Here is an 18,734-nt window from a genome sequence, read left to right as displayed (position 1 = left end):
ATGGCTGAACTTGCATTGCTCAGACATCGCATTCAATCTGCATCTGGGGTGCGGGTGCGAATCACATGCGAAGACAGATCCCACTAGTGTGAACCCAGGCTCAAGCAGAAGTAAACCCATCCATTTAACAGTTTCATTTCCGGCACATGCCAGGAATCTAACACTCCCATTGGTTGTTCTCTCAACCAAACTGCCAAACCATCCAACGGCTGGTGTCATAGCTGATCACATGTGCAGCATCATGGCAGCTGTAGATAAAACAGAGGCCAAGATGGCAGCTTCCTTGGTTGAAAATTATAGAAGGGTTTACTTCCACTTTAAAGGCTGATTACCCAACCAAATATCTAAAGCATTTGAATAGTTCTTTAGCTGTTTGCAGACCAATGAAGGGAAAAGAGGTGCTTCAGAAAAAAGTTCTTTAGGTACCCCATCACCTGAATGCCCTAAAGTTTTTTAGAAGGGCAAGAAGATGTGCTTTTGTGGGTGCAGAGGAAAGGCCAAATGGCAGAGCGACACATTTAAAGTGTTTGACCCTACTGTGAAGTGCAGGAAGTGCTGAACAGACAGGAAAAATAACAGAGATAAGCATATTGGATATCTACTGATGCAAAGTATTCCCCTGTGCAAGTTTAGGAGATATACAAAGTACCTACAGGTAAACCTTACTATAGGCTGGCCTGTAGGGACAAGTGGTAGAACAGAGTTTACTACCACTTTAAGAACAGTCCCCTGTGGAAGGAAGAAAACTTTTCCTCCTGTGACAATAGTTTTTGTCAAGTGTGTCACCAGTTGTCCTCCTAAGGGCATATGTGAGCCAGTATTTACCAGTAGCTTTAAGCTGATCAGGCTTTTTTAGCCATAAGATTATGCACATATAGATAGAAATAATAGCCATTCTTGAAATCTGTGTCATGACTTGTTTCAGGGTATCAACACAAAAGAGTAAGGCAGAAGACAGTGTATACAAGTGCTTTGCCAAGGGTCAGTCCTGGAAGACAAGATCCTGTTGGTTATTCATTGTTCTAGTCCAATTAACTTCAATCTGGTCAATAGTAATAGCAGCAGTAGCTGGTTGCAGAGCTAGGCCTGCAAGGGTAAAGAGAGCCTTTAAAAAGGTGTGTCAAATTTGACTGAAGCAGGGTCTACTACTGGAACAGACCAATTTTAGGCAATGATTCTCAGGGGGTGAAAAAATTTTCAGGGTAAATCTTTTGTACCAAGCAGAAGTGAGCATATCTACAGTGGGGCAAAAACGTATTTATTTAGTCAGCCACCAATTGTGCAAGTTCTCCCACTTAAAAAGATGAGAGGCCTGTAATTGTCATCATAAGTATACCTCAACTAAGAGATAAAATGTGGAAACAAATCCAGACAATCACATTGTCTGATTTTTTTAAAGAAATTATCTGCTTCAGTGCAAGGCAAGCACTGTCACTCTGAGAAATGTTTTGCAGGCCTTCAGTATAGTGAATGTTTTCCTGAGCTTTCTGTGGTTCCCCTGTTCCTGGTTTCCACCACTGCTATCGGTGAGGTCATTTGTGAGAATGAGCTCAGGCCTGTTCGCAAGCCGCATGTGCCGGGCCCCGCCAGGAAGTCGGCACTGCACAGCGCTAATAACAGCCAGTGAGACATTGTTCCGATGTGCAGCTGCAGAGATTGGGAAATGTCTCACTGCTTGTGATTAGTGCTGTGCAATGCCATCTTCCTGGTGGGCTCGGCACATGCGGCTTGCGAACACGCCTGAGCTCATCCATAGTAATTTCCTTGTGGGTAACTTACAGAAGAGGCTGCAGAAATGGGGTAAGTGCATCTGTGAAGGAGTATGGAGCAACCAGGGGGTCGACCATCCTGTAGCAATTTATTCATGGCAAAAGGGTAGTAGGAAGTGCCTGAGTATATTTTAAAGGGACCCTGGCAGAAGATGGTGCTGCTACTATTTTGGTTCACCTTCTCTGCACTGTCTCCAATTTCCTGATAACCTTTTCCTGAACTGGTGCCCAAAACTGAATTGCATATTCAAGATGGGGTCTTACTAATGCTTTTTACAGTGGCAAAATGATGTCTCTTTCTGTAGTCGATACCTCTTAACACAAGAATGTATTTTGCATTGCTTTGCTTGCTGTCCTGCAAAGCTTTGCCAGTGTCCATCACCAGAAGGTACTAGCCTATATAAAGAGTCTATGACCTGTATTGTAGGGTTAAGATGGTAAACTTACTGCTTTTTTTCCAACATGTTAACCACTTGTGGACCAGCTGCCGCAGTTTCACTGTGGCAGGTTGGCTCCGCTGCACAAAATCACGTTATATTATGTGATCTGCGAGGCTTGCATAGTAGGCGAGCTCAGTGAGTCCGACTGCAGGTCCTGGGGACTCGATATCCACGGGGATACCCGCAATCCACTCACGGAGAGGTAGAACAGGGAAATGCTAATGTAAACAAGCATTTCCCAGTTTTGCCTAGTGACACTGTCACTGATCACAGCTCCCTGTAATCGGGAGAGGTGATCAGTGATGTGTCACAGCTAGCCCCCCGCCACAGTTAGAATCACTCCTTAGGACACACTTAACCCCTACAGCGCCACCTCCTGGTTAAACACTTCACTGCCAGTGACATTTTTGCAGTCAATGCAATTTTATATTTTATATATTAATGCCAACGGTCCCAAAAATGTGTCAAAAGTGTCTACCATAATGTCACAGTTACGATAATACGCTGATCATCGCCATTACTAGTAAAAAAATAAAATAATTATTAATAAAAATCCCATAAAACTATCTCCTGTTTTGTAGACGCTATAACTTTTGTGCAAACCAAGCATACGTTTATTGTAATCTTTTTTATCAAAAATATGTAGAAGAATACATATCTGCCTAAACTGGAGAAAAAAAAAATGTTTTTTATATATTTTTTGGGGATATTATAGCAAAAAGTAAAAAAATACTGCTTTTTTTTTTTCAAAATTGTCGCTTTTTTTATGGTGATCAAATACCACTAAAAGAAAGCTCTATCTGTGGGGAAAAAAAAAGGACGTCAATTATGTTTGGGAGCAACGTCGCACAACCGCGCAAATTTCAGTTAAAGTAATGCAGTGCCGAATCGCAAAAAGTGCTCTGGTCTTTGGCCAGCCAAATCCTCCGGGGCTGAAGTGGTTAAGGAAGGGTTTTTTTCCTTGCTTTTTTAAACAAGACTAACCTCTTGCCACTCCAGAACTCCACTCCATGCAAGCATTTTGTTCGCAACGGATTGTTGTGTGGCAGGCAACTGCGGGGTGCCAATCTGCGGTGCAGCAGGCTGCTGTGATGGTATTCCAACTGGTCCTCCTGTAACGGGCTGCCAGAGATACAGAGAATTAAAGACGAACGATAATTTTTATAATGATTCATGTAAACTTTCCCTGTAATGCGAAGTAAATAATACATTTTAGATTAAAAAAAAATAGAATTCACAGTCTGGCTATAGCAAAACAAAATTAGCACCAAGTAAATTACCAATCAGCTCAATAATATGTTCAGATTCTGGGGTTAATCTCAAATTTGGATGGTACAATGCACTGAGAAGTCAATAGGTCATTGATTGGAACTGCATATAAGTAGCTCAACTATACTGATTTCTTGGAAGACTCATGTCACCATCATCACTGGCAATCAAACTTAGCAGCCTACAATGTGAAATGACCGTAGGCCAGGAGACCCCTATTAAATTGAGTTGATTTTCTGGAATGAAGCAGAGACTGATATTTTTGTAAACCATCATCAAGTTAAAACAATGTAACAGGAGATATAAGCCCATGGGCCGCACATCAAAGCATACCCGAAATAATGTTTGTGGCAGTCTCAGCCTGGGCTAAAGCCAGGCTATGCCCTCAATGGTGTTTCACTCTGCCCCTTGGAGCTTATTCATGGGGATTCATCATGATTAACTACTTCCCGACAGCGCTATAGCTGAAAGACAGCTACAGCGTGCCCCTCAATAGCCGGCAGGGTGCTGTCTGCGCATCCCCACAGGTCACACTCTGATCACCGAGTCCGAGACTCGGCTGATCACAGATCAGAGTAAGGGGTCGATCCCGGACCCTTACCAGGTGACCAGCTGTCAGCATATGACGGATGATCATGTGATGTAAACAGAAGCTCGGTAATCAGCATTTTATTTTTCCCCTCATGCTGTAAGCGATCAGACGATCGGCGGCTTCTATCGGTCCCTCACACAGAAAGCCTGCGGCTGCATTTTCTGTGCCCACCAGTGTCAGCTGCCAGTCCCCACTTTGCCAATTACCAGTGCCCACAGTGTCACCTACCAGTGCCAACAGTACCACCTACCAGTGCCTATCAGTGTTGCCCATCAGTGTCACCTACCAGTGTGCCCATCAGTGCCACCCAACAGTGAGTGCCACCTATGAGTGCCGCTTATCAGTGCCCTTCAACGGCACCCAGTGCCAACCATTAGTGCCGCATTAGTGCTAACCGGAACCACCTATCAGTAACGCCCATCAGTGCACCCCTCTGTCCTGCCTATCAGTGCCGCCTCATCAGCACACGAGTGAAGGAGAAAAATTACTCATTTTCGAAATTTTATATCAACCTATAAAACGGGTTTTGTTTATTTTTTCAAAATTTTCGGTCCCAGCAGCAATTAAATACCATCAAAAGAAAGCTCCAACTGTGTAAAGAAAATTATAAAAAATTCACTTGACAGCATGACCACGCAATTGTCAGAGTGACAGCGCTGAAAGCTGAAAAATAGGATTTTTATAACAGCTTACCTGTAAAATCCTTTTCTTTGAAGTACATCATGGGACACAGAACCATAGTAGTTACTAGGTGGCTTATAGGCCACCTTCAGGTGATGGACACTAGCACGCCCTAAATTAAAAAGTGCACTCCCTATATATCCCCTCCCACTGGTGGGAGTAACTCAGTTTTGCAGTAAAGCAATACACGCGTATACGAAGAAGGGAGGGACCTCTGTGTCCCGTGATGCACTTCAAAGAAAAGTATTTTACAGGTAAGCTGTTATAAAAATCCCATTTTCTTATCGTATATCACGGGACACAGTGCCATAGTAGTTACTGTGTGGAATGTCCCATAGCAATGCCAACTGAAGGGAGGGTGACGCAACAAAGTAGGGCACCAAGAGACTAGAGGACTCATACTGCAACCTGCAGTACACTGCGCCCAAAGGCGATGTCCTCATACCTTTTACATCTACTTGATAGAATCTGGTAAATGTATGGGCTGAAGACCAAGTTGCGGCCTTGCAGATTTAAGCCATGGAGGTTTGGTGGTGCACTGTCCAAGAAGCACTAACAGTCCTAGTGGAGTGTGCTTTAATATGAAAAAGGAGGAATTTTCCTCTTTAAACCATAAGTAAACTTGACAAATCCATTTAGAAATAGCAGATTTCGATGCCGTCTGTCCTCTTTTAGGACCATCTGGCAACACAAACAAAACATTTGTTTAGGAATTTGAGCGGTCACTTTCAATAGACCTTGACCGCTCTTCACCACATCAAGAGAATGTAGTGACCTTTCTTCCACAGAAAAAAGTTCTGGAAAAAAAATGAAGGCAGAATAACCTGGTTTAAATGAAAACCTGATACTACCTTTGGTAAAAATTCATAAGGATGGGACTGTATTGTGGACTCATCCTGAACAACAAATACGGCTCCTTACTAAAGAGCAGCCAACACTGATACTCTTCTTGCAGAAGATATGGCAACCAAGAAAATTACTTTTCCCACGGTCAAGAGGACCAAGGGAATATCTCGTACTGGCTCCAAAAAAAAGCTGCTTCTATAAGCCGACAGCACTAAAGTTAAGTCCCAAGGGTTCAGGGGTGACCAAACTGGAGAATTAATCCACATTACCCCCTGAATAAAGTTACGATCCAGAGAGAGGGAAGCAAGTGGTTGATGAAAAGAAAGGCCGATAAGGCCGACATCTGGCCATCGATAGGATCAGAAATAAAGCTGGCCTTGAGTACTACTATCTGTAGGAATTCAAGGATCCTACCTTTGACATATTTCTTGGGGTGCCAACCCCTGGATTTACACCAGGAGACATATGCCTTCCAGATTCTTGACTCTGGAGGCCGGCTTCCTAGCATTTAACCAAAGTAGAACTACGGAGGCTAACTGCCCATGATCTTTCAGAATGTGGGTTTCAATAGCCAAACCGCTAAATTTAGCGTTTGTAAGGTAGGATAGAATACCGGACCTCGCGAGAGAAGGTCTCGCCATAGTGGCAGGGCCCCAAGGATCCCCCACCACCATCTTTACGATCTTGGCAAACCAAGATTTCCGGGGCCACACAAATCACCTCCTTCCCTTCTTGCTTGATCCTGCGAAGAAGGTGCGGAAGCAGAACAGGAGGGAATGCATAGATCAATAAAAAACTGATCCCACGGAAAAAATCAAGGCATCTGTTTCACATGCCGGAACCCTTGTCCTTGACACAAAGTTCCAAATCCGGAACTCCCCCATCTTCTGGCAAATCAATAGAAAAATGTCAGGGTGAAAGGACCATTCTCCCGGGAACAATTATTGGCGACTCAAGTAGTCTGCCTGCCAATTCACTATTCCTGGAATTAAAATTGCCAATAGGCAAGGAATGTTTTCTGCAGAGATAGAATATGATTCACCTCTTTCTGGGCCCACGACCTCTCGTGTCCCCTTGGTGAATGATAAAAGCCACAGCTGTGGCACTCTCTGATTGGATCCTGATAGGACAATTCCGTAGTTTGAGGGTCCAGGCCTCGCGGACCAGGCGTACTGCCCGAATCTCTAGAATATTGATGGACAAGGTAATCACTGATTTGGACCATTTCCTTAGGACAGATGCTTCTTCCAGGACTGCTCCTCCGCCCAGAAGGCTGGCATCTGTTGTTATAAATAAAAATACTGATCAGCGCAACTTATATACCATATAATCATACAGGGATAAAGTTCTCTGTATAGGACTTATGTGAACTATACCGTGGAAATTAACAATATAAATTACTGTGCAAATGAATCCTAACTAGTGGACCCTTGTGCAAACAGCTACTGTGCAAACAAATATGCAAAAAAACAATATCTCTATGCCGTCAGTCCTTGTGCAAAATACTGCTGTGCTACTGTGCAAACAAATATGCAAAAAATAAATATGCAATAAATATCACTATGTAGTCAATCCTTCTTGTGCAAAATACTGCTGAGTAAACAATGAATATGGTTCAAAATATTATAAAGTGCTGAATATTATATAGTATGCAGTCCTTTGTGTTCACCTTAAGGTGTACAGGTATAGTCCTACTATTATCCCCTTACCACACTCAGCAAGGCTCTTCATTATAGAGATCTTAGTGGTGTTTTTTACCCACTTGGAGGTAAGAGCATAGTGAGCACTAAGTGGGGCACACGAAGAGCACACAGTGGATATCACCTGAAGAGTCTACTTGTCACATTGCTGCACACTAACACTTTTTGCACCGTTTTGCAAGTTTATTATTTTTTTATATTGATATCAATATCTGATAAAGTAAGACTTTACCAGTATACCTATACACCTTAAGGTGAACACAAAGGACTGCATACTATATAATATTCAGCACTTTATAATATTTTGCATTATTTAATATTTTGCACCATATTAATTGTTTACTCAGCAGTATTTTGCACAAGAAGGATTGACTGCATAGTAATATTTGTTTATTTATTGCATATTTTTTGCATATTTGTTTGCACAGTAGTATTTTGCACAAGGACTGACTGCATAGAGATATTGATTTTTTGCATATTTGTTTGCACAGTAGCTATTTTCACAAGGGTCCACTAGTTAGGATTCATTTGCACAGTAATTTATATTGTTTATTTGCACTTTATATATTTATTTGTACGGTATAGTTCACCTAAGACCTATACAGGGAACTTTAAACTTTAGATCTAGCAGCAATTTATCAGATATACCACATTTAGATATTATTTCACTTTGATAGTGCGAGGGAATTCCAATTTTTCTATGGCATCTGTTGTTATCACTTTCCAAGTAACTGGTAGAAAGGATTTCTCTTTTTGAAGATTCTTGGATATCAACCACCAATTGGGGCTCTGACGCACATTGGGGGATAAACACATTGGGAAGCCCACAGCTTCGGCCTTCTTGTTCCCAGTTGACAGGATACTGTTGTGCAGCAGTCTAAAATGAAACCGCACATAAGGAACGGCCTCGACAGAAGCCACCATCTTTCCCAAAAAATTCATGCAAAGCTGAATAGAAGGATTCTTCTTTGCACTTGAGTAACTTAATCAGTTCCCTTATGCAACTGATCCTTCTCTGGGAAAAAACATCCTCTTCTGAGCTGTATCAATGATCAGCCCCAAGTACTGCAATCTCCTTGATGGAGTTAAGGAGGATTTCTCTAGGTTGAGAATCCAACCTAGGTATTCCAGGTAGCTAACTGCAGTGACCAAAGATTGGATTGAGCGGGCTACCGAATTGATCTATGAAGAGAAGATCTAAGTAGGCTAGTATTGTTATACCTTGAGCCCTTACCCTGGCTAAAAGAGGAGCCAGGACCTTTATAAACACTCGAGGTGGAGTAGCTACACTTAAAGGCAGAGCTATAAACTGAAAATGAAGATTTTCTACCTTGAAGCGTACATTTCTGGTAAGCGGGGAAAAAATTACACATGGAAAAAAGCATCCTTGATGTTGATTGACACCAGAAGCTCTCCCCCTTGTAGGATGGAGACTACTGATCAGATTGACTCCATCCAAAAAGAACGGATATTCAAAACCGGTTTAGATCTTTGAGATCTAAAATGAGTCTGACATCCGCATACAGTTTTGGAACTGTAAAAAAAAGGCTTGAATAAAACCCTAATCCTTGCTCTATCAAGGGGACCACCGATATCACTCTGAGAAAAGAGATGATCCAAAGCTAGAAAGACTTCTTTGCACTGCATCTCTGGGAACGCAGAAGTGGGCTCATCGACTGACTGCATTACTGGCAGTAAAAATGTGGAACAGACCAATTCAGTGAGCGACTGTAAACAACCTTTCCTGCGAGCCTGATACTTCGCATCAGGTTCTTCGGAAGAGGAGACATCAGCCTTTTCCTGGTCCTAAAGAGAAATCCGCAATCCCTCGCTCCTTGTTCCGCAGTATGAGGGTCCTGAACAATGGACGGTAGGGGTGCAACGGATCGTCAGCGATCCGTGATCCAAATGGGTCACCCTGTTCGGATTGGCACACGCCGCAATCTGCGGCCCGGCCTTAGGAAAGGCTGCAGCTTCGGCCTAGCTCCAGAGCAGCGGCCATCTTGGTGCACCCGTCGGCTGTTTACAATGTGATCGCTCCGTCAAATGATGACGCCGGTTCCTCTCTCCCCACTGTGTACTGATCTGTATAGTGGAGGGAAGAGATCGGATGGCAGCAGCGCTGTGGGCTGTATCTGTAGTGCCCACAGCGTTGCTCTGTGACAATTGCAGTCACAGCCATCCCTCCATACTCTGCAATACCCAGCCATACTCAGCCATTCCCAGACAATATTACAGTGGGGAGATTGTGGATATTACAGTGGGGACTTTATGGTGGTGGAATTTTCACAGGTTTTTGCAAATTTAATTATTTGCTGATCCAAAAAATTATCTGATCCATGACTCTAATTCGAGGAACGATCTGATCCGTGAGTTTTTTGAACCGTTGCACTCCTAATGTACGGGGGACCTGTTACGCTTAGTCCCACTCTAGGATGCGATTAAAGCATCAAACTTTTACTTCAAGCTTAAAATGGTTGAAGAAAAAACCTCCTAGTAATATACACAGGGCCTGCAGAGTTTAAGAGCAGCTGCAACACTTGCCCCTCCTGAAGGCTCACTGTGACCAGCCATATTACTCTCAGGGGAGGATGCCAGCTAACCGGGATGGATCTAAGCTTCCATGTGACTAAAGAAGTCTTTCTAGAGCCCTTTATTGAGATGTTTTTATCCGCACCAAACCTGCCGCCCCCCACCCTCTTTTTCAAAGAAAGAGATTTTTTCCCGTGTGAGTGCGGTCCCCTGATCCCATAGGATCCACCGGGAAAAAGGATGAACAGCAGAGGGGGCCTGGAAGCCGCAGAGCTAAAAAAAAAAAAAAAAAAACCTTTGGCGCCCTTTACCCGAGAAGAGGGGGAAGAAAAAATGGCACAGGGGGCGTCCGGTGGGGAGGGGGAACCCCCCTAGACTAACCGGATGTCTTGATGCACCGGAGGAAGAGAAACGTGCTGTTTCCTGGACAAACGTGAGCTCTCTGAGAAGCATGAGACGCAAGTGCTCAATACAGCCCCCAGTGGTGACACATAGGCATGACAACATTTACTGATTTAAAGGAGACATTCATAAGAACATTTTTAAAAATTTCTTAGAAAACTCCACTTACCTTTCCGCCATTTTTTTAGCACTGACAATTTACTTGGCACTTAAACTATATGTTAATATGGCTTCACTACTTTTTAAATGGTTCCTAGACTTCTGGAGTATTTAATAAGGCCTGTGTTAAAATATTACAAACTTTTTTATTAATGCAACCACATTCTAATTTTCTATTGACATGGGACAGACTTTATCCTCTTATCTGAGTGATGATTGAAAACAGAATCTCTGCAACGATTGCTAGCCAAAGACCATTTGATCTCAGCTGCCTAGGCAAGTACCTGGGGAAAGGCAGAATTTTTTTTTATTATACAGGGCAATAGGGATCAGGTATTTTGCTCAAAACAATATTTTTACATAATGCTGACATGTGCCCTAATACAGTGAGGGAAAAATTTGTTCCCCTGCTGATTTTGCACATTTGCCCACTGACAAAGAAATGATCAGTCTGTAATTTTAATGGTTTATTTTAAGGCTTATTTTAAGAGTGAGGCGGCGTACACACGTGGGGACTGTCTGCCGAAACTAAGTTCGTCAACAGTCCGCTCAAACTTTTGAATGAACGAACACGCCCACACACGGCACTTTTTGAGTGGACAAATACGGCAAACTTTGTTCGTCGTACTAAGTCCGCGCAACTTTTGAAATGAACGGACTCGCCCACACACGAGGCAACAGTCCGCTCATTTCGAGCGCGTGTGCAGGTAGGCGGGGCCCGCGACGGAGACGTCGCGGGCTCCGCCGCCTGGAATGTACTTAAAGGGGAACCCCAACGCCAAAAAAAATCGGCGTAGGGGTTCCCCCAAAGTCCACAACAGACCCTTGTCCGAGCACGCTACCCGGCCGGCCAGGAAAGGGGGGCGAGCGAGCGCGCCCCCCCCTCCCGAGCCGTACCAGGCCGCGTGCCCTCAACATGGGGGGTGCCTTGGGGAAGGGGGGGCCGCGCGGCCCCCCCACCCCAAAGCACCTTGTCCCCATGTTGATGAGGACAAGGGCCTCTTCCCGACAACCCTGGCCGTTGGTTGTCGGGGTCTGCGGGCGGGGGGCTTATCGGAATCCGGGAGCCCCCTTTAATAAGGGGGCCCCCGGATACCGGCCCCCCACCCTATGTGAATGAGTATGGGGTACAATGTACCCCTACCCAATCACCTGTAAAATAAAAGTACCCGAAAAAAAACACAACACACGAGATAAAATATTTTATTGCACAGCTCCGGGGGTCTTCCGTCTTCGGGGGTCTTCTCGCCGGACTCCTCCGCTATCTTCTTGTAGCTCTTTTGCTAGCGGAGGAGTCCGGCTTTCTTCCTCCCCGCCGCCGGCCTCTTCTCCCGACTTCGGGGGTCTTGTCCCCCTCTTCGGTTCTTCTGCCGGGCCACCGCGCCTTCTTATAGCTCTTTTGCAGGCGGTGGCCCGGTCTTCTGTCGCCGCCGCCTTCCGTTCTTCTGCCGGGCCACCGCGCCTTCTTATAGCTCTTTTAGAGGCGGTGGCCCGGTCTTCTGTCGCCGCTGTCGCCTTCCGGTCGCCTTCCGTTCTTCTTCTTGTTCTTCTTCTTCTTCTTCTCCAGGAGATGTTGACACGTCGCTCTCTCCGGCCGGAATGCCAGAGCCGCGCTGTGCGGCCACTTATATAGTGACAATGGGGCGGTGTCACATGGTATATGTCACATGGGTTGGTCACATGGGTTGATGTCACATGGGGACTATGACAAACGTAAAGGGGCGAGGTCACCATGTGACCAACCCATGTGACATATACCATGTGACACCGCCCCATTGTCACTATATAAGTGGCCGCACAGCGCGGCCCCCCCTTCCCCAAGGCACCCCCCATGTTGAGGGCATGCGGCCTGGTACGGCTCGGGAGGGGGGGGCGCGCTCGCTCGCCCCCCTTTCCTGGCCGGCCGGGTAGCGTGCTCGGACAAGGGTCTGTTGTGGACTTTGGGGGAACCCCCACGCCGATTTTTTTCGGCGTTGGGGTTCCCCTTTAAGTCCATACCAGGCGGCGGGGCCCGCGACGTCTCCTTCGCGGGCCCCGCCTACCTGGAGACGCGCTCGAAATGAGCAGACTTTCCTCCGAGCGGGAACAGTTTGCTCATTTCGAAAGTGGCCTACACACGGGCGGACTGTCCGCTCAAACCAAGTTTCAGCGGACAGTTTTTCGGAATTTCCGAAAAACTTTGTTCGTCAAACTGTCCGCTGAAACTGTCCGCTGAAGCCCCACACACGAGCGGACTGTCCGCTGAAACACTGTTCAGCGGACAAAGTTGAGCGAACAGTCCGCCCGTGTACGCGGCCTGAGACAGTATAACAAAAATATCCAGAAAAACGCATTTAAAAAAGTGATGATCCAATTTGCATTTTAATGATTAAAATAAGTATTTGATCCCCTATCAATCTTCAAAATTTCTGGCTACTAGGTGTCTTCTATACAGGTAATGAGCTGAGATTAAGAGCACTCTCTTAAAGGAAGTGCTCCTAATCTCAGCTTGTTACCCGTATAAAAGACACCTGTCCAGAGAAGCAATCAGATTCCAATCTCTCCACCATGGCTAAGACCAAAGAGCTGCCCAAGGATGTCAGGGACAAAATTGTAGACCTACACAAGGCTGGAATAGGCTACAAGACCATCGACAGTTGGTGTGATTATTTGGAAATGGAAGAAACACAAAATAACTTTCAATCTCCCTCGGTCTGGGGCTCCATGCAAGACCTCACCTCGTGGACTTTCAATGATCGTTAGAAGCGTGAGGAATCAGCCCAGAACTACACGGGAGAATCTTGTCAATGATCTCAAGGTAGTGGGACCATAGTCACCAAGAAAACAATTGGTAAGGTACTACGCTGTGAAGCACTGAAATCCTGCAGTAGCTGCAAGGTCTCCCTGCTCATGAAAGCACATGTACAGGCCTGTCAGTAGTTTGCTAATGAACATCTGAATGATTCAGAGGAGAACTGTGTGAAAGTGTTGTGGTCAGATGAGACCAAAATCAAGCTCTTTGGTATCAACTCAACTCGCTGTGTTTGGAGCAGGAGGAATACTGCCTATGACCCTAAGAACACCATCCCCACCATCAAACATGGAGGTGGAAACATTATGCTTTGGGGTGTTTTTCTGCTAAGGGGACAGGACAATTTCACTGCATCAAAGGGACGATAGATGAGGCCCTGTACCGTCAAATCTTGATTGACAAGCTCCTTCCCTCAGGCAGGGCATGGAAAATGGGTCGCATGACAATGACTCACAACACACGGCCAAGGCAACAAAGGAGTGTCTCAAGAAGCATATTAAGGTCCTGGAGTGGCCTAGCCAGTCTCCAGACCTTGATCCCATAGATAATATGTGGAGGGAGCTGAAGGTTCGAGTTACCAAATGTCAGCCTCAAACCCTTAATGACTTGAAAAGGATCTGCAAAGAGTAGTGGGACAAAATCCCTCCTGAGATGTGTGAAAACCTGGTGGCCAACTACAAGAAATGTCTCACCTCTGTGATTGTCAACAGGGGGTTTTGCCACCAAGTGCCAAGTCATTTTTTGCGAAGGGGTCAAATGCTTATTTCACTCATTAAAATGCAAATCAATGTGTAACTTCTGTGAAATGCGTTTTCCTGGATATTTTTGTTGTTATTCTGTCTCTCACCATTAAAATTATAGACTGATCTTTTTTTTGTCAGCGGGAAATCGTACAAAATCAGCAGGGAATCAAATACGTTTTTTCCTCACTGTACAAAGTATGTATTTTATTGGCGTGTCTACTTTGAAATGACAATATTACATTATGCATCCACATACATCACAGCTTAACCCCTTGAACTCTGGAAAATTCACCCCCTTCATGACCAGGCCATTTTTTGCGATACGGCACTGCGTTATTTTAACAGACAAATGGGCGCGTCATGAAACACTGTACCCAAATAAAATTTAAGTCCTTTTTTTTACCATCACGTACATACGTACGTAATGCGGCGCAGAGGTGCCGTCCTGAAGCAGTGAAACTGCTATAGGGCGGACCTTAAGTGGTTAATATGCATTAACTGCACATGTTGTCGGATTCATTTGTTTTTCTTGGATTGTGAACCATGTACAGCAAGAATCTTTGTATAACATGTTGTGGCTTTCAGGTGGTTTGAAACGGAGAGCATTAATAACTTTGTAAATGTGAGAATGACAGGCTAGTGGTTAGGCAGCTGTAGCTGGTAAGCCTCTAAATATATACATTGCCCAGCCAGTACCTCAGATTCATGTTCACATCACAATTTATTTTAGCATCTGAACAACTACTGACTAGAACTTTGGCCTTACAATGCTGCAGTTCTGAGTTCAAATTGCATGATGCACACTATGTCTGAAAGTAGTACGTAAACCCTGCCAAGGTAAAATTTCCCCTAATTATGCCAGCTGATGACCTTGCAACCCAACTGGCCTCATCTTTGTTGGTGTGTGCCTTCCAGGAAATTTGACAATAGACCCTAGGAGAGGACAAAAATCTACAATTAAGTGCAAACTGAGACACGCCATGTTTGATGTGGCACCACATACATAAATACTTGTGAAAGAGCAAAAAAAGTTAAATAGACTTTATCGGTTGCCACTTTTAGGCTGCATTCACACCTGAGTGTTTTCAGCTTGTGAGAAAAGAAATGCCCAACAAGCAGAATCCCATTAATTTAAATGGCCTCTCTTCACATCGGAGCATTTTGTAGACTGAAGCAAAACTCCTGAAGCTCAAAAAAGTACATAAGCTTCTTTTTGGGCAGATTACTGGCGGTTTTCTGCTTTTTATGTCCTTTTGACCTGTGCAAAATCGTGGCAAAAACACGGTAAAAGTCTCCGTAAAATCACATGACTTTCAGCCTGAAAACAAAGCTCTCAGGTGTGAATACAACCTCAACCCAACAAAGGAAATTTGTATTTTTATGTATCTTTTGGAGCACATAAGTTTAACAACCTTAATCGGCTAAAATTTCATAGCATAAAAACAATTGAATCCAGGTGATCAGACATAAAATAGGCTACATTCCCTCTTGTATAGTGGGGGCAAGATTTGCATGTGCTGAAACCTGTAACAGAAATGGCCATTGCGTCCCATTTCTGTTACAGGTTTCAGCAAACTCAGATCTTGCCCCCACTATACAAAGGGAAATGTAGGCTATCATGTCTGATCAATTTTGGATTCAATTGTTTTTATGCTATAACATTTTAGCAGATTAAGGTCGTTAATAAACTTTCTATATACCTTTGGAGTATTCATTTCCTTTACTTGGAGTTAAAAGTGGCAAGCAATAAAGTCCATTCAACTTTCTTTGCTCTTTCACAGAGATCTACAATTTGTTGCAAGATCTTTCAAACACTAGATCTAGCCTGCTGAGAAAACAAAGGAAATTAGTCAAGTTCCGATTACAAAATCTGCCAAAACCATGGATCACAATGACGCTTCTAATTTATCACAGAAGTCTACTTGTTTTCTAAGGTACAACACATTAAGGAGTAGAAAAAGTTGCCCACATGAAAGTTTAAGTAAGAAATCATGCATCTATGCAAGATCATTAATTCAAAATATTGAATTTAAAAATTCAACCAGGAACTTGCCACCTGGGTTCCCTTGAATTCATCGGAAATTATATTTCACAAAATATAAAATGTGTCTTAAAGAAAACAAATATAAAGTTAGCATAAGCAATGTTTACAATACCATTTGTGGTGGGACTGGCTGCTGCTGAGCTGGCTGTTGCGGCAACTGCCCTTGCACTGGTCCAGGCCCTGTGGTTACTGTAGAAACCAGACTGGGCTGAGAAGATGGTGTTATTAAAGGTGCAGTAGAGACAACCATCTTGGAAGCTTGTCCTTGGGCCATGGCTGGAGCAGGTGGCTGGTTAAATGGTGGTCCAACAGTTGGGGTAGGCTGCATACCACTTAGGCCAGGAACTATAAGAGCAAATATGATAAAGAAAATATTGCCAAATAAATTCAAAACAAAACACAGATCATGAATGTAGATGTAAGAGAATCTGATGATTTCAGATTTGGCATGTTTGGAACAATTATAAAATTCACAGTCTACAGGGAAAAAAAAGTAAAATAGATAATTTAACTGACTAGCTATGTCACCAAGTTGCCAACACTAATATTTTTTTAAAGCAGCAAAAGTAACTATCAGCACACTTTCACAACATGTGTATCTATGGGTGCATGCGTTTTAAAGTTGATATAAACCCTCACAAATACACAGTGAAGTGAACAGCCTCAGATGATACACAGGGATGAAATAAATCTCCCTACATATGTTTTACATGTACCTCTGCTGTCTTCATCTTTATATACTGTTTAGAAAGTGCACATTGTTTTAGGTGATTTTCTCTTCTTGGTCAACACTGCAGTGAAGCCTGGGCATACAGCCAAGACTGCCGATTGGAAGAAAGGCCCACACCCCCTCTCTCCTCTACTTTTATCATATGTGACAGAATACTTGTCAGGAGTTATCAGGCTGAAAACAGAAGAATGGGGCAGGAGACAGCTACGGGACATAGTACTTTGAAGAGAGATAACAAAACACTGTAGATATATGTGCTCAAATTTACATCCACTTACAGTGACTGATTCACCCACAGTGAATGTTACTTTTACTGGTTTTTAAATGTGCTCTGGTGACAAACAGTGCTTGACACAAACCTACAGAAAACTTACATAATGTAAGGACATCTTATATTCAATAGATTATAGCAGCTTTCTTGGCTCCTACTCTATCATAGACGCATAAACTCCTTTTCTCGGATGTCCACTAAGACACACAGTACCGCATATTCATATGCAGGAATGTACATAAAATAAAATAAGGGGGTAGCTTCCCATGATGGCTGTATCCCAGTATCTACTGTGTAACTCAGTTGTAGCAAACAGCAATTCAATAGAGTAGTAGAAGGTGAAATCCTTCTCAAAACTTACAACTAAGAAATGCAACAATCCAATTAGGGAAAAAAACAAAACAGAGAAAAACTGTCCCTCAAAAAACAATGGGATTAAAAAAAGCTCATTTTCCCCTTTGTTTATGAAGAAAAAGACCACCAAAGATTTAATACATGTGGGGCATTCAACAGAAGTTCTAAAACTCATGGGCAGTAGAGGACACCCAAACAGCCAAAGGGAAATCCTTGGGTTCCAGGGAAAAAATGGGTGCATAAAGCTGCCTGTAGCTGGCAACTGTCAATACAGTCATATCCACCCTATACAACTTGGTAAAGGTGTAGATGTTAGACAGGTTGCACAAACCTGGGACCTGATGTCTGAAGGCCCAGAAAGCACTTACTGCTATGGTACAGTGAGCTGTAACAGGGAAAGCGGATCCGTATTCTTCCCGATAACAGCCTAAGAAATGGTTTCAAATTCATAAAGAATTGGTTGCACTGTAAGTGAGACAGTCTACACTACAGGAACTGTTCGGAATTACGAACTGACAGCATTACTAATCTCTAGATAATTTAGGTCAAAAAAGGTAAAAGTGTAAAAAAGGTTGGCCTAGGCCTTTAAACAACTTTATCTTTGTGCAAAACATGAAAAGGAGTATAGCAAAACAATGGTGCAAACCACAAATCCCTCCTGACCGAGGTGACAGCAGTAAGAAATGCCACCTTCTGAGCCCAAAGTCAAAGTAGCCAATTCCTTGATGTTTAAAATGGAGGCTTCTAAATGAATGAAGACCAAGTTCAAGTTCCACAGCTCAAGGTAAGACCTCACAGGGTGAAGAACATGCATCACCTCCTAAGCAAAACTACAGATTAACCACTTAAGCCCCAGACCATTTGGCTGGCCAAAGACCAGACCACTTTTGCGATTCGGCACTGCGTCAATTTAACTGTCAATTACGGGGTCGTGGGACGTGGCTCCCAAACAAGATTTATGTCCTTTTTTCCCCACAACTAGAGCATTCTTTTGGTGGTATTTTATCACCTCTGCGGTTTTAATTTTTTGTGCTATAAACACAAAAAGAGCGACAATTTTGAAAAAAAAAAGCATTATTTTAAACTTTTTTTTGCTATAATAAATACCCCCAAAAAATATATTTAAAAAAAATTTTTTCTTCCTCAGTTTAACCATTTTCAGACCGGACCATTTTGCTGGTCAATGACCAGAGGTCCCTTTTACAATTTGGCACTGCGCTGCTTTAACTGGTAATTGCGCAGTCGTGCAATGTTGTACCCAAACAAAATTTGTGTCCTTTTTTTCCCACAAATAGAGCTTTCTTTTAACGGTATTTGACTGACTCTGCGATTTTTATTTTTTGCGATATAAACGTAAAAAGACCGCAAATTTAAAAAAAAAATGATATTTTCTACTTTTTGTTATTAGAAA

At 43.4% G+C, this 18,734-nt stretch overlaps 1 protein-coding gene across 5 annotated transcripts in view; it reads right to left on the bottom strand.

Moving 5' to 3' along the window:
- MED25 (mediator complex subunit 25) overlaps window positions 1-18,734 on the bottom strand; it is a 474,735-nt gene that overhangs the window by 291,124 nt on the left and 164,877 nt on the right. For all 5 annotated transcript variants that reach the window (XM_077457089.1, XM_077457091.1, XM_077457094.1 and 2 more), the window contains 2 exons: window positions 16,081-16,313; window positions 3,194-3,331 (listed from right to left, as the gene is read on the bottom strand). In XM_077457089.1, coding sequence (XP_077313215.1) covers window positions 3,194-3,331; window positions 16,081-16,313 — 371 coding nt within the window. The remainder of the gene's footprint in view (window positions 1-3,193; window positions 3,332-16,080; window positions 16,314-18,734) is intronic.

The sequence above is a fragment of the Lithobates pipiens genome, unplaced genomic scaffold (assembly GCF_037356315.1).
Source record: "Lithobates pipiens isolate NorthernLeopardFrog02 unplaced genomic scaffold, aLitPip1_a1.2 Scaffold_27, whole genome shotgun sequence".
Lineage (NCBI taxonomy): Eukaryota > Metazoa > Chordata > Amphibia > Anura > Ranidae > Lithobates > Lithobates pipiens.
Note: the sequence above shows the minus strand (reverse complement) of the source record. Positions and strands in the feature narration are given on the sequence as shown.